Source organism: Anopheles arabiensis, chromosome 2 (genome assembly GCF_016920715.1).
Source record: "Anopheles arabiensis isolate DONGOLA chromosome 2, AaraD3, whole genome shotgun sequence".
Lineage (NCBI taxonomy): Eukaryota > Metazoa > Arthropoda > Insecta > Diptera > Culicidae > Anopheles > Anopheles arabiensis.
The window spans coordinates 79298221-79312878 of NC_053517.1; the positions used below are offsets into that span (position 1 = coordinate 79298221).

The 14658-nt window shown below is 48.8% G+C and overlaps 4 protein-coding genes across 7 annotated transcripts in view; 2 read left to right on the forward strand and 2 right to left on the reverse strand.

The window, feature by feature from the left end:
* The first annotated feature begins 5590 nt into the window (after window positions 1-5590).
* Window positions 5591-7681, forward strand: LOC120897260 (zinc finger protein 43-like). The gene is made up of 2 exons (XM_040301987.1): window positions 5591-6087; window positions 6151-7681. The coding sequence occupies exons 1-2, from the start codon at window positions 5980-5982 to the stop codon at window positions 7597-7599; spliced, it is 1557 nt and encodes a 518-aa protein (XP_040157921.1). The 5' UTR covers window positions 5591-5979; the 3' UTR covers window positions 7600-7681.
* Window positions 7682-7798: 117 nt separating this feature from the next.
* Window positions 7799-10056, reverse strand: LOC120896579 (transcription factor grauzone-like). Its single transcript, XM_040300792.1, has 2 exons — window positions 9780-10056; window positions 7799-9678 (listed from the first exon to the last, which is right to left on the reverse strand). Exons 1-2 carry the CDS (start codon window positions 9888-9890, stop codon window positions 8197-8199), a joined length of 1593 nt encoding a protein of 530 aa, XP_040156726.1. The 5' UTR covers window positions 9891-10056; the 3' UTR covers window positions 7799-8196.
* Window positions 10057-10113: 57 nt separating this feature from the next.
* Window positions 10114-11296, reverse strand: LOC120896580. The gene is made up of 4 exons (XM_040300793.1): window positions 11144-11296; window positions 10790-10971; window positions 10517-10716; window positions 10114-10429 (listed from the first exon to the last, which is right to left on the reverse strand). Exons 1-4 carry the CDS (start codon window positions 11210-11212, stop codon window positions 10194-10196), a joined length of 687 nt encoding a protein of 228 aa, XP_040156727.1. The 5' UTR covers window positions 11213-11296; the 3' UTR covers window positions 10114-10193.
* Window positions 11297-14234: 2938 nt separating this feature from the next.
* LOC120893704 (zinc finger CCCH domain-containing protein 18) overlaps window positions 14235-14658 on the forward strand; it is a 37276-nt gene continuing 36852 nt past the window's right edge. Inside the window, exon 1 of one of the 4 annotated variants that reach the window (XM_040295747.1) lies at window positions 14235-14400. The gene's annotated coding sequence lies outside the window, so the exon portion shown is untranslated. The remainder of the gene's footprint in view (window positions 14401-14658) is intronic. The other 3 variants (XM_040295749.1, XM_040295748.1, XM_040295751.1) reach the window with 3 other exon arrangements.

Genomic DNA, 14658 nt, shown 5'->3' on the forward strand with positions numbered 1-14658 from the left:
GTTCTCGCTTTAACCATTGATGGTTTCAATACAGGTTTTCCAACATGATGCCACAGTCTACGCGAAATAATCGTTATATCAGCGCCTGTATCAAGCATCATTTCCAACGGTGTGCCATTGATGACAACTCTGACGCATCCACGTCCACTCCTGACCGTATTAACCGTCACGCTTCTTACATTGCGATTTTGCCTCATTCTGTTCGTCCACCGAGACGCTGCATTGCAAAATCCTTCCTTATGTCCAAACTTAAAACACTTGCTGCATTTATGATGCTTAAATGTGCATTTTCTAGCCCAGTGGCCTTCGCCGCATAAAAAACATTGCACTCTACTCTGCTTTTCCGGACATTGGTGTAGCTTCCGACTACCTTGCCACTTTCCCTTAGTGCTTCGACACTTTTCTTGGCCAATCATTTGGACTTTACTTTCACCCGCAAGCAAGGTTGTATCTCTTTTGAGGTTCGTTAGTTTTTCACACAGCTCCGCTAGTTGTGCCAGAGTAATATCCTTCTTTTCTTCCATACGGCTCAGCAATTTCATGCGCACATCGGCATCCTGCTCATCTTTCAGGCCACACACGAAAATCAAACACTTCTGTGTCTCTATGCTGAGCCCGGCTAGTTCCGCTTCTTCGGTAGCCTTATTTATCCGGCACGAAAACGTAACGTAATCCTCAGAGCTCGTTTTTTGCATTTGATAGCACTTATATCACTTGCTGACGCACGATTCTTTTGATCCAAACAGCGCGCGCAGTTTCACTACTGTTTCCTCGAAACAAAAATCACTTGCTTTCTGCGGCAATATATAACTGTTGTATCGCTCATGTTCTGCCACTCCAAGTTTCCGCAACAACAATCGCACCTTGGTATCATCTGGCAATTTAGCAGCATCCTTCTCAAAAAGCCCCTCGAACCGCCTATACCACGCAGCAAAGGTAACATTTTCCTCAGGATCGTACCGAAACTCCGTCATTTGTTTCGCCAATGATTCGACAAAAACTCCGGCCCGTTCGGCTCACGCACGTTCATCGACGACATCATCCGGGTTAAAAAACTTTCCTGCTGCTTCATAAATGCTTCCTGCTGTTGGTGTAGGATGCTCTGCTGCTGCTTGAACATTTCATGTATCCAAGCGGTACTCGGATCAGGGACGCTGCTTTGCCGGTGGCTTTCATGGCTGCTCCGCGATGGCTGTTGGTCACTGTTGGGGTCATCTGAGTTCAGCATCGTGTATCTTCTAACGTGCTTTTGTGTGTCTACGTTGTCAGGCGTTTTTTTTTCTCCTCGTCGCCACTTTTGTGTTCTTTGGTTAACGTATATTTCTAAAAGTAACACATTAAAATATTAGTATAATATAAATAACAACACGATATATTAAAACGGTAAGGAAGCGATACTGTCTCGTCGACGGTCGGTACAGGAGAGAGCCTTTCTCCCGTTCGCTCTCCAGCATCCCGGTGCACACGTCATCAAGGTGACCAGCAACTGTCACCTATGAGAGGCACATATTTCGTGGTAAACACAGGCTCCCAACAAGAAGTTTTTCAACTATTTATATGCACGGAAAGTTCACGCTCGCCACGGACCACAAACCGTTGACGCAGATCCTGCATCCCGAGAAGTCACTGCCTACACTTTGTATAAGTCGCATGGCAAACTACGCTGACTACTTAGAGCACTTTAATTTCGATGTAGTGTACCGATCGACTAACGAAAACAAGAATGCAGATTATTGTTAGCGCATTCCAAGTCCCTCGACACAATCCAGTGTCCACAGCCTTTCTCTTCGTAGAGGAGGAAATAAGGATCAAGACGATTTTGAAGATTTAGTGCTTATCCAAATCCAGCAGCTGCCCATTAAAGCCGATCAAATCGCACGCAAAACGCGAAAAGATGAGCACTTGGGTAAAATTTTGAAAGACCTCGAAATGGGACGAAACTTATCACAAATCGGCTATAAAGCACCAGAAGCCAAATACACCATGGCCAACAGCCAATTGTTTGCTGTTTGAACATCGTGTCGTGATTCCCGACATCTTCCGTCCTGCAATTCTGCAAGATTTGCACGCAGCACATATTGGTGTGGTGAGAATGAAGTCTTTGGCCCGTTCATATGTCTACTGGCCGGGCATAGACAAAGACATCGAGCAGCTAGCCAAATCATGCCTCGAATGCGCTCAAACGGTCTCAGCACCTCCTAAGTTCAATCAACACCATTGGGAATATCCATCTAACCCTTGGGAGCGTGTGCATGTTGACGGGACCCGTTGCTGGCGCGATGCTACTGATCATCGTGGATGCGCACAGCAAGTGGGTTGAGGTGAAAGTGACTCACTCAACCACTACCGAGGCAACCATAAAAATCCTCGACGAGCTATTTGCATCCTATGGAGCCCCCCTAACTGTTGTAATAGACAACGGAACACAATTCACTGCAGCAGAGTTCACCACATTTCTTCAACAAAGCGGTGTCAAGTTCCACAAACGCTCTGCTCCATATCATCCGGCAACCAATGGGCAAGCAGAGAGATACGTTCAGACAGTTAAGCGAGCTTTGAAGGCTATGCATTCTTCCAGCACTACACTCCAAGCTAACCTGAATGAGTTCCTGCTCCAGTACCGCAAAGTCCCGCACAGTGAAACAGGTGAACCACCAGCAAAGCTTTTCCTAGGGGAAACATCCGTTCACGTCTCGACCTGGTTCGACCACAATCCGTCCAGACAAGAACAGCAGAGAAGCAACGAGACGCTTTTGAACCATCGTACCGAACATTCTTGCCCGGACAACTCGTCTACTGTCTCTCGGGAAGTTCGAGAATGTATAAGTGGATCCAAGGTACAGTGGTATCCCGACTAGGCGATCTACACTACTCCATCAACTGCAATGGTAACCAGATGAATCGCCACGAAGATCAGATGCGACCAGCCCTAGACGAGAACAGGACAGAACAGCCGCGAAGTGTACCTGTACCAACTCAGACTCCAGAGGTACACCATCACCGCAGGCACTACTACGGGTCAACCAACTCTCCACAAACATCGAGTGTCCCCGTTTCATCTCGGACAGTCTCCGTGTCATCAGACTCATCTACTTCGTCCGATTCATCGTATGACACACCGACAGGAAGCCCGATCCGAGCCAGTGACGCCCCGCCCTTCGTCCGCCGTTCTACAAGACTGCGAAACCCGCCGTTGCGATACTCACCGTAGCCCATTTCTAAGAAGGGAGGAGGGTTATATATGAGGAGTGTAGTTGACAGTTGTGTCATAACGCCTGACAGGTTGACCCTACCTTTCGTTAGTGGTAAAATGTCATTCCTTCTTTGCACATTATTGAATTCGTTTGATTATGTTGTGGGCAGCCGTGCCGACCCCTGGACTTGCCGTGGCAGTTGCGCTGCCACCGGTCAACGTCCAGGGGGACGACAGTGTGTCACGCACACTGTCGCACACACTAAGCAGCGCAAGGCTTAGTGTGTGCCGAGCGCACAGTTAGAGTGTGTTTGCGAGCCGATCGAGCAGGAGCTCTCGGCAGGGGCGCTCGGTGCGGCTGGTGCACGGCCACCGCACTTGCGGTTTTAAAGTGTTAATTGTTTGTTCATTGTGTCTTTTATTTATTATTGTTCGTTTATAAGTGTTTTAATAAAAGTAAAAGTGTCAAACACAACAGTGGCGACGAGGATGGGATCCTCCTGCGTAAGGGGGATCCTACAAGAACCCGCGGACGCCATCGCGATCGGGCCCATCTCGCTTTTGCTGCATCATCGCAGCGGCCATCGCGTTGGCACCAGTCCCCGTGCTTGCGGGACACCGCGAACGATTTGGGTCGCCACCGCCGCCAACACCGAGGCCCCCGTCTGCCGTCCCATCATTGGCGACCACATGGGCAGCCGAGCACACACTCTCGGCGACAAGGGAGGTCGTCGGGCTGCAGCCCCAGCAACGCCAGCAGCACCACAGGCGAGGCAGCTTTCCGCCTTGCTGCTGGAACATCGGATGAGGGTCATTCCATCCAGGCTGCAGCCCCCAGGTTTCATCGGGCGAGGACGCATTCCGCCCAGCTGCAGCAGCAGCAGTGCAAGTATCCATCGGCGACGAGCAATACCGCTCCGGCTCGAGCTCAGCACATCATCGGCGAGGCCCCGACTGCAGCCTCAGCATAAATGAAGGGCGATGAGCCATGCCGCCCTGGCTGCAGTCCCGTTGCAACGGGAAACACATTTTTCCCCGGCTGCAGCCAAAGCATCGTAGGAGGGCGAGGAACCATGCCGCCCGAGTATTTTCATCTCTGCCGCCCGTCATCGAAAAAAAAAATACATCGCTGCTGCCCTGGGGCAAGGATCATCATCATCATCGTAATCATCATCGCGGCATCATCGTCATCATCATCGCGGCATCATCATCATCATCGTGGCATCTTTATCATTGCGGCATCATCATCATCGTGGCATCTTTAACATTGCGGCATCATCATCATCGTTATCATCATCGTCATCATCATCGCCGTCACACCATCGCCGCCGTCCCAGGGAGCGGCACAGCAGCAGCATCACCGCCATTGTTTGTGTCATACAGTGGAGCGCCGTTTATCCGGGTACCTTTTATCCGGTTTTCCGTTTATCCGTGCTGTTGAGAAATGACAGTTCAATACAAAAGTGATATTGCGTTATGAGGAGGGTATTTGAAAAAGCGGTTATAAGAGCACATTGTCATAACAAAAAAACACTATAATTAATGGCAAATTTTAAATATTCTCTTTGTAAAAACATGAAGTTAATTAAAACTGAGTTATTTTTATCAAAAAATAAGATAAATTTCCAAAACATAACCAAAAATTGGTGATAAAATATATCATTTGACTCATTATCCGTGATATTCGCTTATCCGGGCAAGGTCAAGTCCCCAAATAGCCAGAATTGCTTAAGCAGCTCATTTTGGCACGCTAAAGATCGCTGCTCTAATTCGCCTTTTGCAGTAGATAAACAGCATCAAAGTTCTATGTGGGTCTTTCAAACAGCGCCTAAGCAGCTTCCTTATGCCACGATGCCAGGGATTATTTTTCTTTGTGTTTTATTTTCAAGCAAGCGTCATCGATGAAATAAACAACAAGATTTGTTTCGTTTAAACACATATGTATATTTTTAAATCCTTTGTATTGATGAATTACACAAAATTTTACACAATTTACTGATAAATCACAATCACTTCACTCAATATTCATTCTTCAATTAACGAATCTAACTTGTGCAGCAGCAATGAGATTATTGCCGGCGTCCGTCTTTGACACTTTGACAAGAGCCGCCTTGTACCGATGTCATGCATTAAAAAGCTATAAAGTTCCACCAAGTTCAGTACTCTTTCTTAACAAGCCTTCAAGTTCCATCATGAACCCTACACATAGTGCTAATCAGCCGCAAAGTTCCAAAGAGTACCATGTGCCTGTTAAAAAGCTCCATAGTTCCGCAAAGTATAGTCTATTTCTTAATCAGCCACAAAGTACAACATCGGAACGATTTTTCGTTAAACAGCCCTAATTCAGCTATAAAGTACGAGCTGGCTTTTTGGGGTCCCGAGAAGCCCGGATAAACGGCGCTCCACTGTATATGTTCTATTTATTTTGTATGTTTAATAAGTGATTAAATAAAGTACAAAAGTTCTAACAATCACGTGCAGACGAACAATCAACGGGTTCACAGTTTTTTTTCCAAATTTAAGGCACTATTAAGTCATTCTCGATTTGCAAGCGGATTTAAATTAATTTTCGTAATTCGACCTCTAATTTGCAAAAGCAGCATTTTTAAATTTGAGAATCCTTGGTGAAACTTTTCAACCACTTCAAGGGTTTACGTGAAACGTTTCAATGCAGCGCTGCAGGCGAACGTCAGTCGAAAGAAATGGCACAAATAAACAAACAAATATACGCTTGCTGCCTGTAGTGGACCAACGCCGATTTTTTCTAATCGGCAAAGCGGCACACAATGTGGGAAAAATGTCGTTTATGTTTAAAGAAAATAGGTGCCGGAAAGGGAGCGTCCATCACCGACCACGAATTTGGCGCCATGCTGAGCCGTGTGTTCACCTTCCCGGTATGTGTGCATTTTTCTCACCTGCTTCATTGGTGCTGATTTCTCTGTGCTGTATTGTTTTAGGTTGCCGTCACCGAATCTGTTTTGCTGGTAAATGTTTGTTTCAAATGTGCGTTGACGGTGCGTAACTTTAACGCCTTTAGTGAAGAGGTCGAGGCCAATCAGAACGTTTTGTTAAGGGAGTTAATGGTGGAGGAGAAAGGTAGGGAATTAGATGATGAAAAGGTAAAGCATACTCAAGTAATCTCATCACGAGAGCTAACTGTGGAGCCAAAAGGACGGGAAGTGGAAGATGTTAAACATGGCCATTCACTGACAAAGCCTGTCCTAGATCAAGAATCTGAAACAAATGAAAAAAAGCCTGTGGAAAAGCTCGCTGATGATGATGATGGGACCGCCAGTATGCTGCCCATAGAGGATATGGAAGTGCTGCTAAAAGAACAGCTGGATGATGACTTTTCCTCGGACGACAACAACAGCACAACGCACACCGATGACAAAACCCCGAACAGTCGCAGCAAAAAGCCCGACCTTCACGAGAACGATCGCATCATTATGGAGTTTTTCGAGATGCGCTGCGAGCTCTGCCCGAAACAGGCCGATCAAAGCTTCGATCGGTTCTACACGCTGCAGCGGCACTATCGCGTGGCGCACCAGTGTCGCGGATTTTTGCGCTGCTGCGGCAGAAAGCTTTACCGTCGGTTTCGCGTCATGGAACACATCCAGTCACATCGCGGCACGATCCGGTGCGGGATTTGCGACAAGCCGTTCAAAAGCAAGAGCTACCTGATGCGCCACAATGCCGAGCAGCACGTGGCCGACGGACCGTCCTTCGCCTGCCAGCACTGTGAGCGAACGTTTCACACCCAGCGGCAGCTGAATCAGCACCTGCCCGCGCACGAAACGACGGTATGCAAGATCTGCGGCAAAACGGTGAACGTTCGGTACCTGAAGCAGCATACCGCACTGATACACGGCACGGTACGCCAGGGCTACATGTGCGATCTGTGCGGGAAGAACTTTTCCAGCAGCTTGGCGCTGGACCGGCACATCAAGCAGCACCAGGGCATCGAGACGATCGAGAAGCTAGACTGTCCGCACTGTGGCAAGCAGCTGAACGGGAAGTACAACCTGCAGAAGCACGTGCGCTGCATGCATGTGGAGGCGGGCAAGAGTTACCGGTGCGAGGTGTGCGGCCACTTCAGCCCGAACAGTGTGGCGCTGGAGAACCACAAAAAGCGGGTGCACACGGGCGAACACTTTGAGTGTGGGGAGTGTGGCAAGCGGTTCAAGCAGAAGATTTACCTGACGGAGCACGTGGCGGCGCTGCACACGCGCAAACCGCTGTACGCGTGCGAGTTTTGCGAGGCTACGTTCAAGTCGAGGGCGAACTACTACACGCACCGGAAGATCCGGCACCGGGCAGAGTGGGAAGCGCTCAGGGAGGAGAGGAAACAAGGGGAGGGCAAGAGATTGTTTGCCGCGGCGGATGTGATCACTGGAGTCGTCTAGGGAATGGTTTGTTTTTGGAGATGTGTACGAGGTTTTGCTTTGTTTGTAATTACGAAAAGATTAAATTATTTTAATGCAATTCGACCTATTTGATATTTAATTGAATATTTGCAAAAGCACGCAAAATGGTTTTTTTTTTATAAAATGGAAATTAATCCAAAATGAAAGAAATATGAAGAAAAAAAATATTGTTGTTTTTATGTGATTTTTTCATTTTATTTTTCAATTGTAATTGAAAATCCTTTTTTGTGGTTGCTTAATTTGTGCATCTGTTGACAGTTTTGTTAAATAATGATGCATCTTTCCCACCGAAGCATTATCTCCGAATCAACTCCCATTGTGGAACCATCTCAGTCGGGACCTCTTGTTCTTTCGGACAGGTCTAAAACCTGTTTCACAAAGTGGAACTGTTCGGTGTAATTCTACTCACATGACCAGCATACAAATATGTATCATTGCATTAGAAAATCGCGATTTTGTATAATTAAATAGCATTCGACCTTAAACTTTCTTAAATCCATACGTGACACCTAACTTATGATGGGAGTTGGGAATATTAGTATGTGCGCTACATAGAGAAGCTAAGCTAAGCCTATTTTACAAACTAACTGCCTGTTCCTGCTGCTGTTGCTGCTGCTGCTGCTGCTGTTTCCGGCGCTCTTCCCACTCCACCGGATGTTTGTTCTTGCGGTGGGAGTATTTGTTCGCGTTCGAGTTGAATGTAGCACCGCACACCTCGCAGGAGTAGAGCGGTTTGCGGGTGTGCAGGGCGGCCACGTGCTCCTTCAGGTAGAGCTGCCGCTTGAACAGCTTGCCGCACTCCTCACACTTAAACCGCTCCTCCACGTGCACGCACTGCTTGTGGTTGGCCAGCGCCCGGCTGTTCGGGTACTGCTGCGAGCAGATATCGCACTGGAACGTTTGGCCCGCCTCCATGTGCACCAGCTGTAGGTGCACCTTGAGCGCTCGCTTGCTGTTGAGCCACTTGTGGCACACCTCGCACTGCATCTGTTTGGTCACCTCCAGCCCGAGGTGTTGCTTAACGTGCCGCTCGAACGCCGGCCGGCTGCGGAACTCGCGCCCGCAGCTGTCGCAGATGTGGTTCTCCCTGTTGCCGTGCATGTTGATCATGTGCGTGCGGAGGGAATGCGCACTCGCCAGCTCCTTCCCGCAGATCGTACAGTTGACCCGCACGTGCGACACGATGTGCGCCTTCAGGTGGCACTCCAACGCGTACGACTGATGGCACTGGGTGCACTTGTACGGCCGATCTTCAGGCTGCCCGTGGACGCGGCTCCTGTGCACCAGCAGGTAGCTTCGGCTGCTGAACGTTTTGTTGCACTCCTCGCACCGCACCATGCTCGAACCGACGTGGTAGGACAGATGCTCCAGTAACCGGTACTGTTTGTAGAACGTGCGCCCGCAGCACTTGATGTAGCCGCGCGTTCGGTGCGTTTGATAGTAGTGTTTCTTCAGTGCGTTGAACGATTCCAGCCGCTCCTCGCACATCTCGCACTTCATGTCGTAAAACTCGCGCAGCTTTTGGTTGGTTTCGTTCGTCGCCTGGCCCCGCCGCACCACGATGGGAGATTTTTTCTTCTGCTCACCGGGCGACCTCGTGCCTGCCTCACTTTTCGGGGACCGTCCGCGCCGTGTCGTTCTCGTGCGGTCTGCCGTGTCCGTCACGCGTTTCGACCTCCGGGGTTTCACCTCGTACTCACTGTCGTCTGAATTATTGTTGCTAGCAGCGCTGCTGCTCGGAGGATTGTACTCGTCCTCCAGCTTCATCCCATCGTCGAGATCACTGTCTATGGCCAGCACGTCCAGCTGCTCGTCATTTTTACAGCTCTCCTTCGGCGCACCTTCAACCGGTTCCACTTCTACGAACGGCAGCTCAAACACGTCATAGTCGGCATCCGGGGCGGGCTCTACCTTGACCTCTTCGAAATACTTCTGATGCTGGGTCGACCACAGCTGATCCTGGTTGCTTTTCACCTGCTCATGGTAGGTGTGGAAATCGGACACCCTTGCCTCACACTGCACGCACACCGTCGATGGGAATGCTTCGATTGAGGTGATCTGAAAACGGAAGGGAATCGTTAATAGCATTTCGTTGTTTTTTGTAAACAAATGGCCAGGCGTGCTGGAAGCACATTTCAACGCCTGCTTTCGATACCTACCGGGAAGCTGAACAGTGTTTTAAGCTTTTCTCTAAAACCCTCCTGCTCGATGGTGGCGTTTGAGCGTTGATTTTCCAGCCGAGCCAAACATAATCGACACTTTTCGTCCATCGCTGGCTGCTGTACGCGTTTGCTGTAGGCGTTTGTTTATGGTGATATGTCAACAAATGAACGATTCCGTTCTGACAGCACAGCAGCGCACTAACACCAGTGAAAGGCGAACGTCCTTGCGCGCACGCACACCACTACTACTACCGCGTTGCTATGTACACGCGTTATGGACATGTTCAATTAAGCTGTTTGCTCAATTAAGCGAAATCAATAGCCAGACAGGTAATTTGCCACGGTGTTCCTTTATTTCAAACACACTATTAACGCCTACATTACATCCCCGGTAACGGTTGCCGCCCCCGCCTACGGCCAAGATTTCTTCGCCTCGTGGCCACGGTATTTCTGTTTGTACTTCAGCCCGGTCACAACCGTCGAACTCTTCGGGAAGGCCGACTTTCCACCGAACATCGTATCCGTTTCCGGATGGAAGCGCACATAATCCTGCTGGATGTGGAGATTTTCCGGCAACTCTACAGAGCGTATCGCATCGAGCGGAAGTCGTGTGTCGATTGGTGTTTGGTAGAATATCGTGGCATCCTCTGGAAGTACAGAAATCGAATTGAAAAGTATTTAGTACGCTTCCAAACGTTTGTTTTCGATATTGATTCGATGGACGTGTTGCTTACCCACGGTTTGTACCTCGTGCAGCATTGAATTCGGCACCCAATGCCCGAGCGCTTTTCCGCATGCCGACAGAAATGCAAATTTCTTCTCCATCCCACCGAACGGCTTCCTGGCGTCGGTCAAACCATTCTCTTTGGCCAACTTAATCACCTGCTCGGCAACGTTTTCCGGTGGCGTGTAGGGTTTGATTGCGCGTAAGTAGCTGCCGAATGGAATGGAAACAACGTTCAAATAAAGCAGTTAAAGGAGAACATTAAGCAAAATCCACTGCTTACCCTCGAGCGGAAAGGGATTGTGCGACCGATTCAAACCGCTTGCCCTCGTACAGCAAGCTCTGCTCTTCCGCCTCCGCACGCATTGCAGCCGCTTTGGCCTGATTCGCATCGCGATTGGTAATTTCTGGCTTTTTGATGCGCTTCACGCGATTTGAACTGGCATACCGGAAGCATGTGACATCCTGTAAATACAAATAGATGTTAGCAGCAATTTGCGGCTTTTGAAACCGAAGCCTTTGTGAAACATGAGCAGGTGAACGGGAAACCGTTCCCGGCATGACCGTCACGTAACTCCCGGTGTGTCGCCACATTGTTCTTGAAAGCGTGCAAAACCTGTTCCCCCACAACACTTACCACAGACTTTTGGGTGAGCAGTGCGACCGCATTCCTTCCCGCAAGTGTAGAACGAATAATGCCAGCCATTTTGCGAGCCCTTTTTACGGAATTATTATTTTGTTGTACAATCGTGCTCGTGTTTTGTTTTCCTCTCTGACAGCGCAGGTCCGGACAATCAGGGTCGGTGTTTTCAAGTTACACCGACTGTCAAAAGTGCCGCTCGCGCGTCTAATCAGCTGTTCGTGAACAATAACAAAACGTTTTAGACCACCGTGCTTTAGATCGGTTTGTGGGGCCTGTTTTTGTTCAGATCGTTGAGCATTATCGATTAAATTGGAGGAAAAATAACGTTTTCACAAACAAACAACGTGCACGGGTGATGTATTGAAGTAATAGAGCATATGATAACATTGAAGGTATGTACAATATCTTCCGGGAAGTGCTTGGAATGAGTTTCATCACGTGGCGTGTTTGTGGTGCTTTTAGCTTACCGGATGCGTTCCACAACATTCGAGGTAAAGCAACGAAACTAAAGGAAAAAGGAAATAAGATTGGAAGTTGCAGGCCTTCTGGATGCATTCCGGTAAGTCCATTTCATTTCTTCATTTAATAGGTTAGTTCATCTGTAAACAACCTAACCACAAAACCGTGCTTGATCAGTGTTTAGATATAGCACTAAAGAATAGCCACAATCCAGAGAAAGATGGTTAGAAAGCTTTAATAACTTATCTGTATTTTGCTGGACAGTACTATGCGGAATGTTATCCACTATCTTCCCGCATTTGTTTTGTTTTGTTTTTTTTCTTGTTTTTGTAAGAAAACCATGCTACAAGTCTAAAGTTGCTTCCATTTATAGTTCGATTGAAGCGAGAAACATTTTTCTCTCGTAAGCGTATTTTATCGTAAATCTTCCGTGGTATTCCTCTCTTTTTATAGATGAAAAAAGAAGCTATAATAATCCCCCGCAACCCTCTTCTCACACACAAAAATATATACCCGAGCGTACGATCTTTTTCGACCGCAGGAAGGACGGTCAAACAAGATGGGGGGAAATACGTTAAATGTTATGTTTTCCAACTTTTGCAGATGTCACGCATTCCAAGGTAACACACACACACACATACACACACACACGCCGACTTCGGTGTCGTGGTACGTTTGCTCCGGCGGCGTGGGGTGGAGCGGGCGGGATGCTGTTGTTGCGCAGATTGATGAGCGCGGTCACCGCGGTGTTGCTGGTTAGCGCGTCGTTCAAAGCTGACCGATTTTTTCTTTCGACCGTGCGTGAATGTCAGACAGCTATTTTTGAATTGTGATTATGATCCGTCCGGATGTCCGGGCTGGTAGAAGATGGTACAAAAGGGAAGCTGTTTGAAGGCTCGTTGATTTCTTGTAAAATAAGCACTTTTGCTTGTCTATTAATTACGGATTTCATCCGCACGATTTGTCGCACCATGCATCATTCAACTTCTCAATCGTTCGCCAGGTGTTGAGCAAGCCGGTGCAGCTACTAATGCGTTCGCATTCGTCCACCGCAACGCGTCCACATCATCGAACCAAGACGAAACATGACGATAACAAACGGCGATATGAATCGCGGCGATAAACGTTAGCAAGCTGGCGTGACCATCACTGGTCAGCCACACGCGCCACACGCGGATGGCCTTCTGTTTTGGCCCCGCTCGTATGCCCACACAGACACACACACACACAGGGCGTCTCTTTTTCCCCCGGGGGGCACAGGTTTGGGGTGGAAAAATGCCATCGCACCAGGCGACCGATCAATCGCGGTGTGCATTTGCCGCTTTCCATCCCTTACGCACGCACGCACACATCAGCGTGTGCACATGGGGAGGGCTGTGGCTGTGTATGTTGCTTTGGGGCAGGTTTGCTAATCAACCCCTCTGCTCTCCTCTCTCCCCTCTGCACCACGGGATGGTGACTAGCGATGCCTCAGAGCGTAAGGAGCAGTTTTTGGACGCATTCGGTGAAGCTGCTCCCGGCGTTCAATGGCAAACTGTTGGAAACTGGTCGTCATCACACGCAGCCACACACATAGCGTACACACACATCAAACGAAACGCAAGATATTTGTTTTCCTTGAACCAAATCAACTCTCTTACCCATCCATCGATGAGATCCAGCGCTGGATCGACCAGATGCACTATCAGCGGTTTCGGTTCGGGCAAACTGCCACGGCTCAAGGGAGTGAGTGAGAGCGACTTTGCTATTTTGCACAAACCACTTACGTTGTTTGTTTCAGATGGGGTTTGCTCATTTCGGGTGGTTTGTTTGCCACAAATGAATGATTCAATATTGAAGCCTTTGCATGACGAGTTAGTTCGTCCTTGAGGAGCTTTCTTTCGGTGCATTGCTGATCGCCTGCTTGATACTTTGCTACAAGATGATCTTGCTCTATCTTCGATCGATCCTTTACGCCGAAGATCACAAAACATGCTTGAATTTATCGAACTTATTTCCTTCTAGCGTTTAGACAAGTTGATTGCTAAAATACTTTCAACCAGTCAACCAGCCCCGAAAAACAAACAAACCATTCCAGGCTGTTCTATTGCCACCGTTCGTTTGTGTGTGCGGGGGCTGTGTGCAGGAGTGGAAGGGACGGGCAGCACAGTGCGCTGCAAGTGCGTGCAAGACGACTTTCGAACGTATCGAACGTGTCGACGGTGCTGCCGCCGTCTTCCTGGGGCGTGCGGTACGGCCCCGGCGGTAGGGAACGCAGGGAGGCTAATTTTAAAACCAATTCAAAGCGCACAGTTTCGCTCCTTCCCCCCCCCTCCCGCGATGCGAAGCACCCATCGAAGGAAAGGCAATCCAAGCCCCGGCGTGCGTTGGTATGGCTATCGTTCGCGCGCCACAAGCGGGGCCCGACGTGGAGCGAAGAGGCGGAGAAAGGGAAGAGGTTTATACCAGGCGAACCACCCAACAACCCAGCCAGCCAGCCTGCCCGGTAGCCCGCGTTTCATAACCATCAAGACGACGTCGGAGCCGACCCACGACGACGACGACGACGACGATCGCCCCGTCGTTTCGGGTTTTGCTTTCTGCGTTCGCGTGCGCTCGCCGTACGAATTTGGCCGTTCGTCGCTTGGCCGGGCGTTCAGTTTTCCAGCAGCGCTCGATGTGTGAGCACAGGCCCGTGAGACTTGCTTTCGCGATCGGTGCACCCGCATCACCCAACGGCGTTTAGTTGTAGTGTGTTGGTTAGTCCATCCTCTGCTCTTCCCTTTTTTCCATTCCTCCGCGGAGTCGTAAGTGTAAGTGCTTCGATCGGATATAGTGGGGTTTGCTGCTTTCGTGTTTGTGTGTTTTATGCTATCGATCGATGTCTCCCTTTTTTTGTACCGTTCGAATTTCTACTGATTTCGAACGCAATCCGGGATGAATTAGGCTTTAATTTTTTTAGTTGTTAAATTTAGCTTTATTGATTTTTCAAACGATCTTCATTAGTGGTTGATGCATTTTGTGTCCTGCGTGTGTGTGTCTCCCTCCAAAAAACGCAAAAAGCGTGGTTG

What these genes read in the sequence shown, in the direction of transcription:
- LOC120896580 (XM_040300793.1), bottom strand. Translation starts at nt 11,212, where the DNA reads ATGGCTGGCATTATTCGTTCTACACTTGCGGGAAGGAATGCGGTCGCA. An exon ending in TGCTCACCCAAAAGTCTGTG is followed by an intron (nt 10,972 to 11,143) that starts GTAAGTGTTGTG and finishes TTGTATTTACAG; the next exon opens with GATGTCACATGCTTCCGGTA. An exon ending in GCACGAGGTACAAACCGTGG is followed by an intron (nt 10,430 to 10,516) that starts GTAAGCAACACG and finishes CTGTACTTCCAG; the next exon opens with AGGATGCCACGATATTCTAC.
- LOC120897260 (XM_040301987.1), top strand. Translation starts at nt 5,980, where the DNA reads ATGTGGGAAAAATGTCGTTTATGTTTAAAGAAAATAGGTGCCGGAAAG. An exon ending in GCCGTGTGTTCACCTTCCCG is followed by an intron (nt 6,088 to 6,150) that starts GTATGTGTGCAT and finishes GTATTGTTTTAG; the next exon opens with GTTGCCGTCACCGAATCTGT.
- LOC120896579 (XM_040300792.1), bottom strand. Translation starts at nt 9,890, where the DNA reads ATGGACGAAAAGTGTCGATTATGTTTGGCTCGGCTGGAAAATCAACGC. An exon ending in AAACACTGTTCAGCTTCCCG is followed by an intron (nt 9,679 to 9,779) that starts GTAGGTATCGAA and finishes TTCCGTTTTCAG; the next exon opens with ATCACCTCAATCGAAGCATT.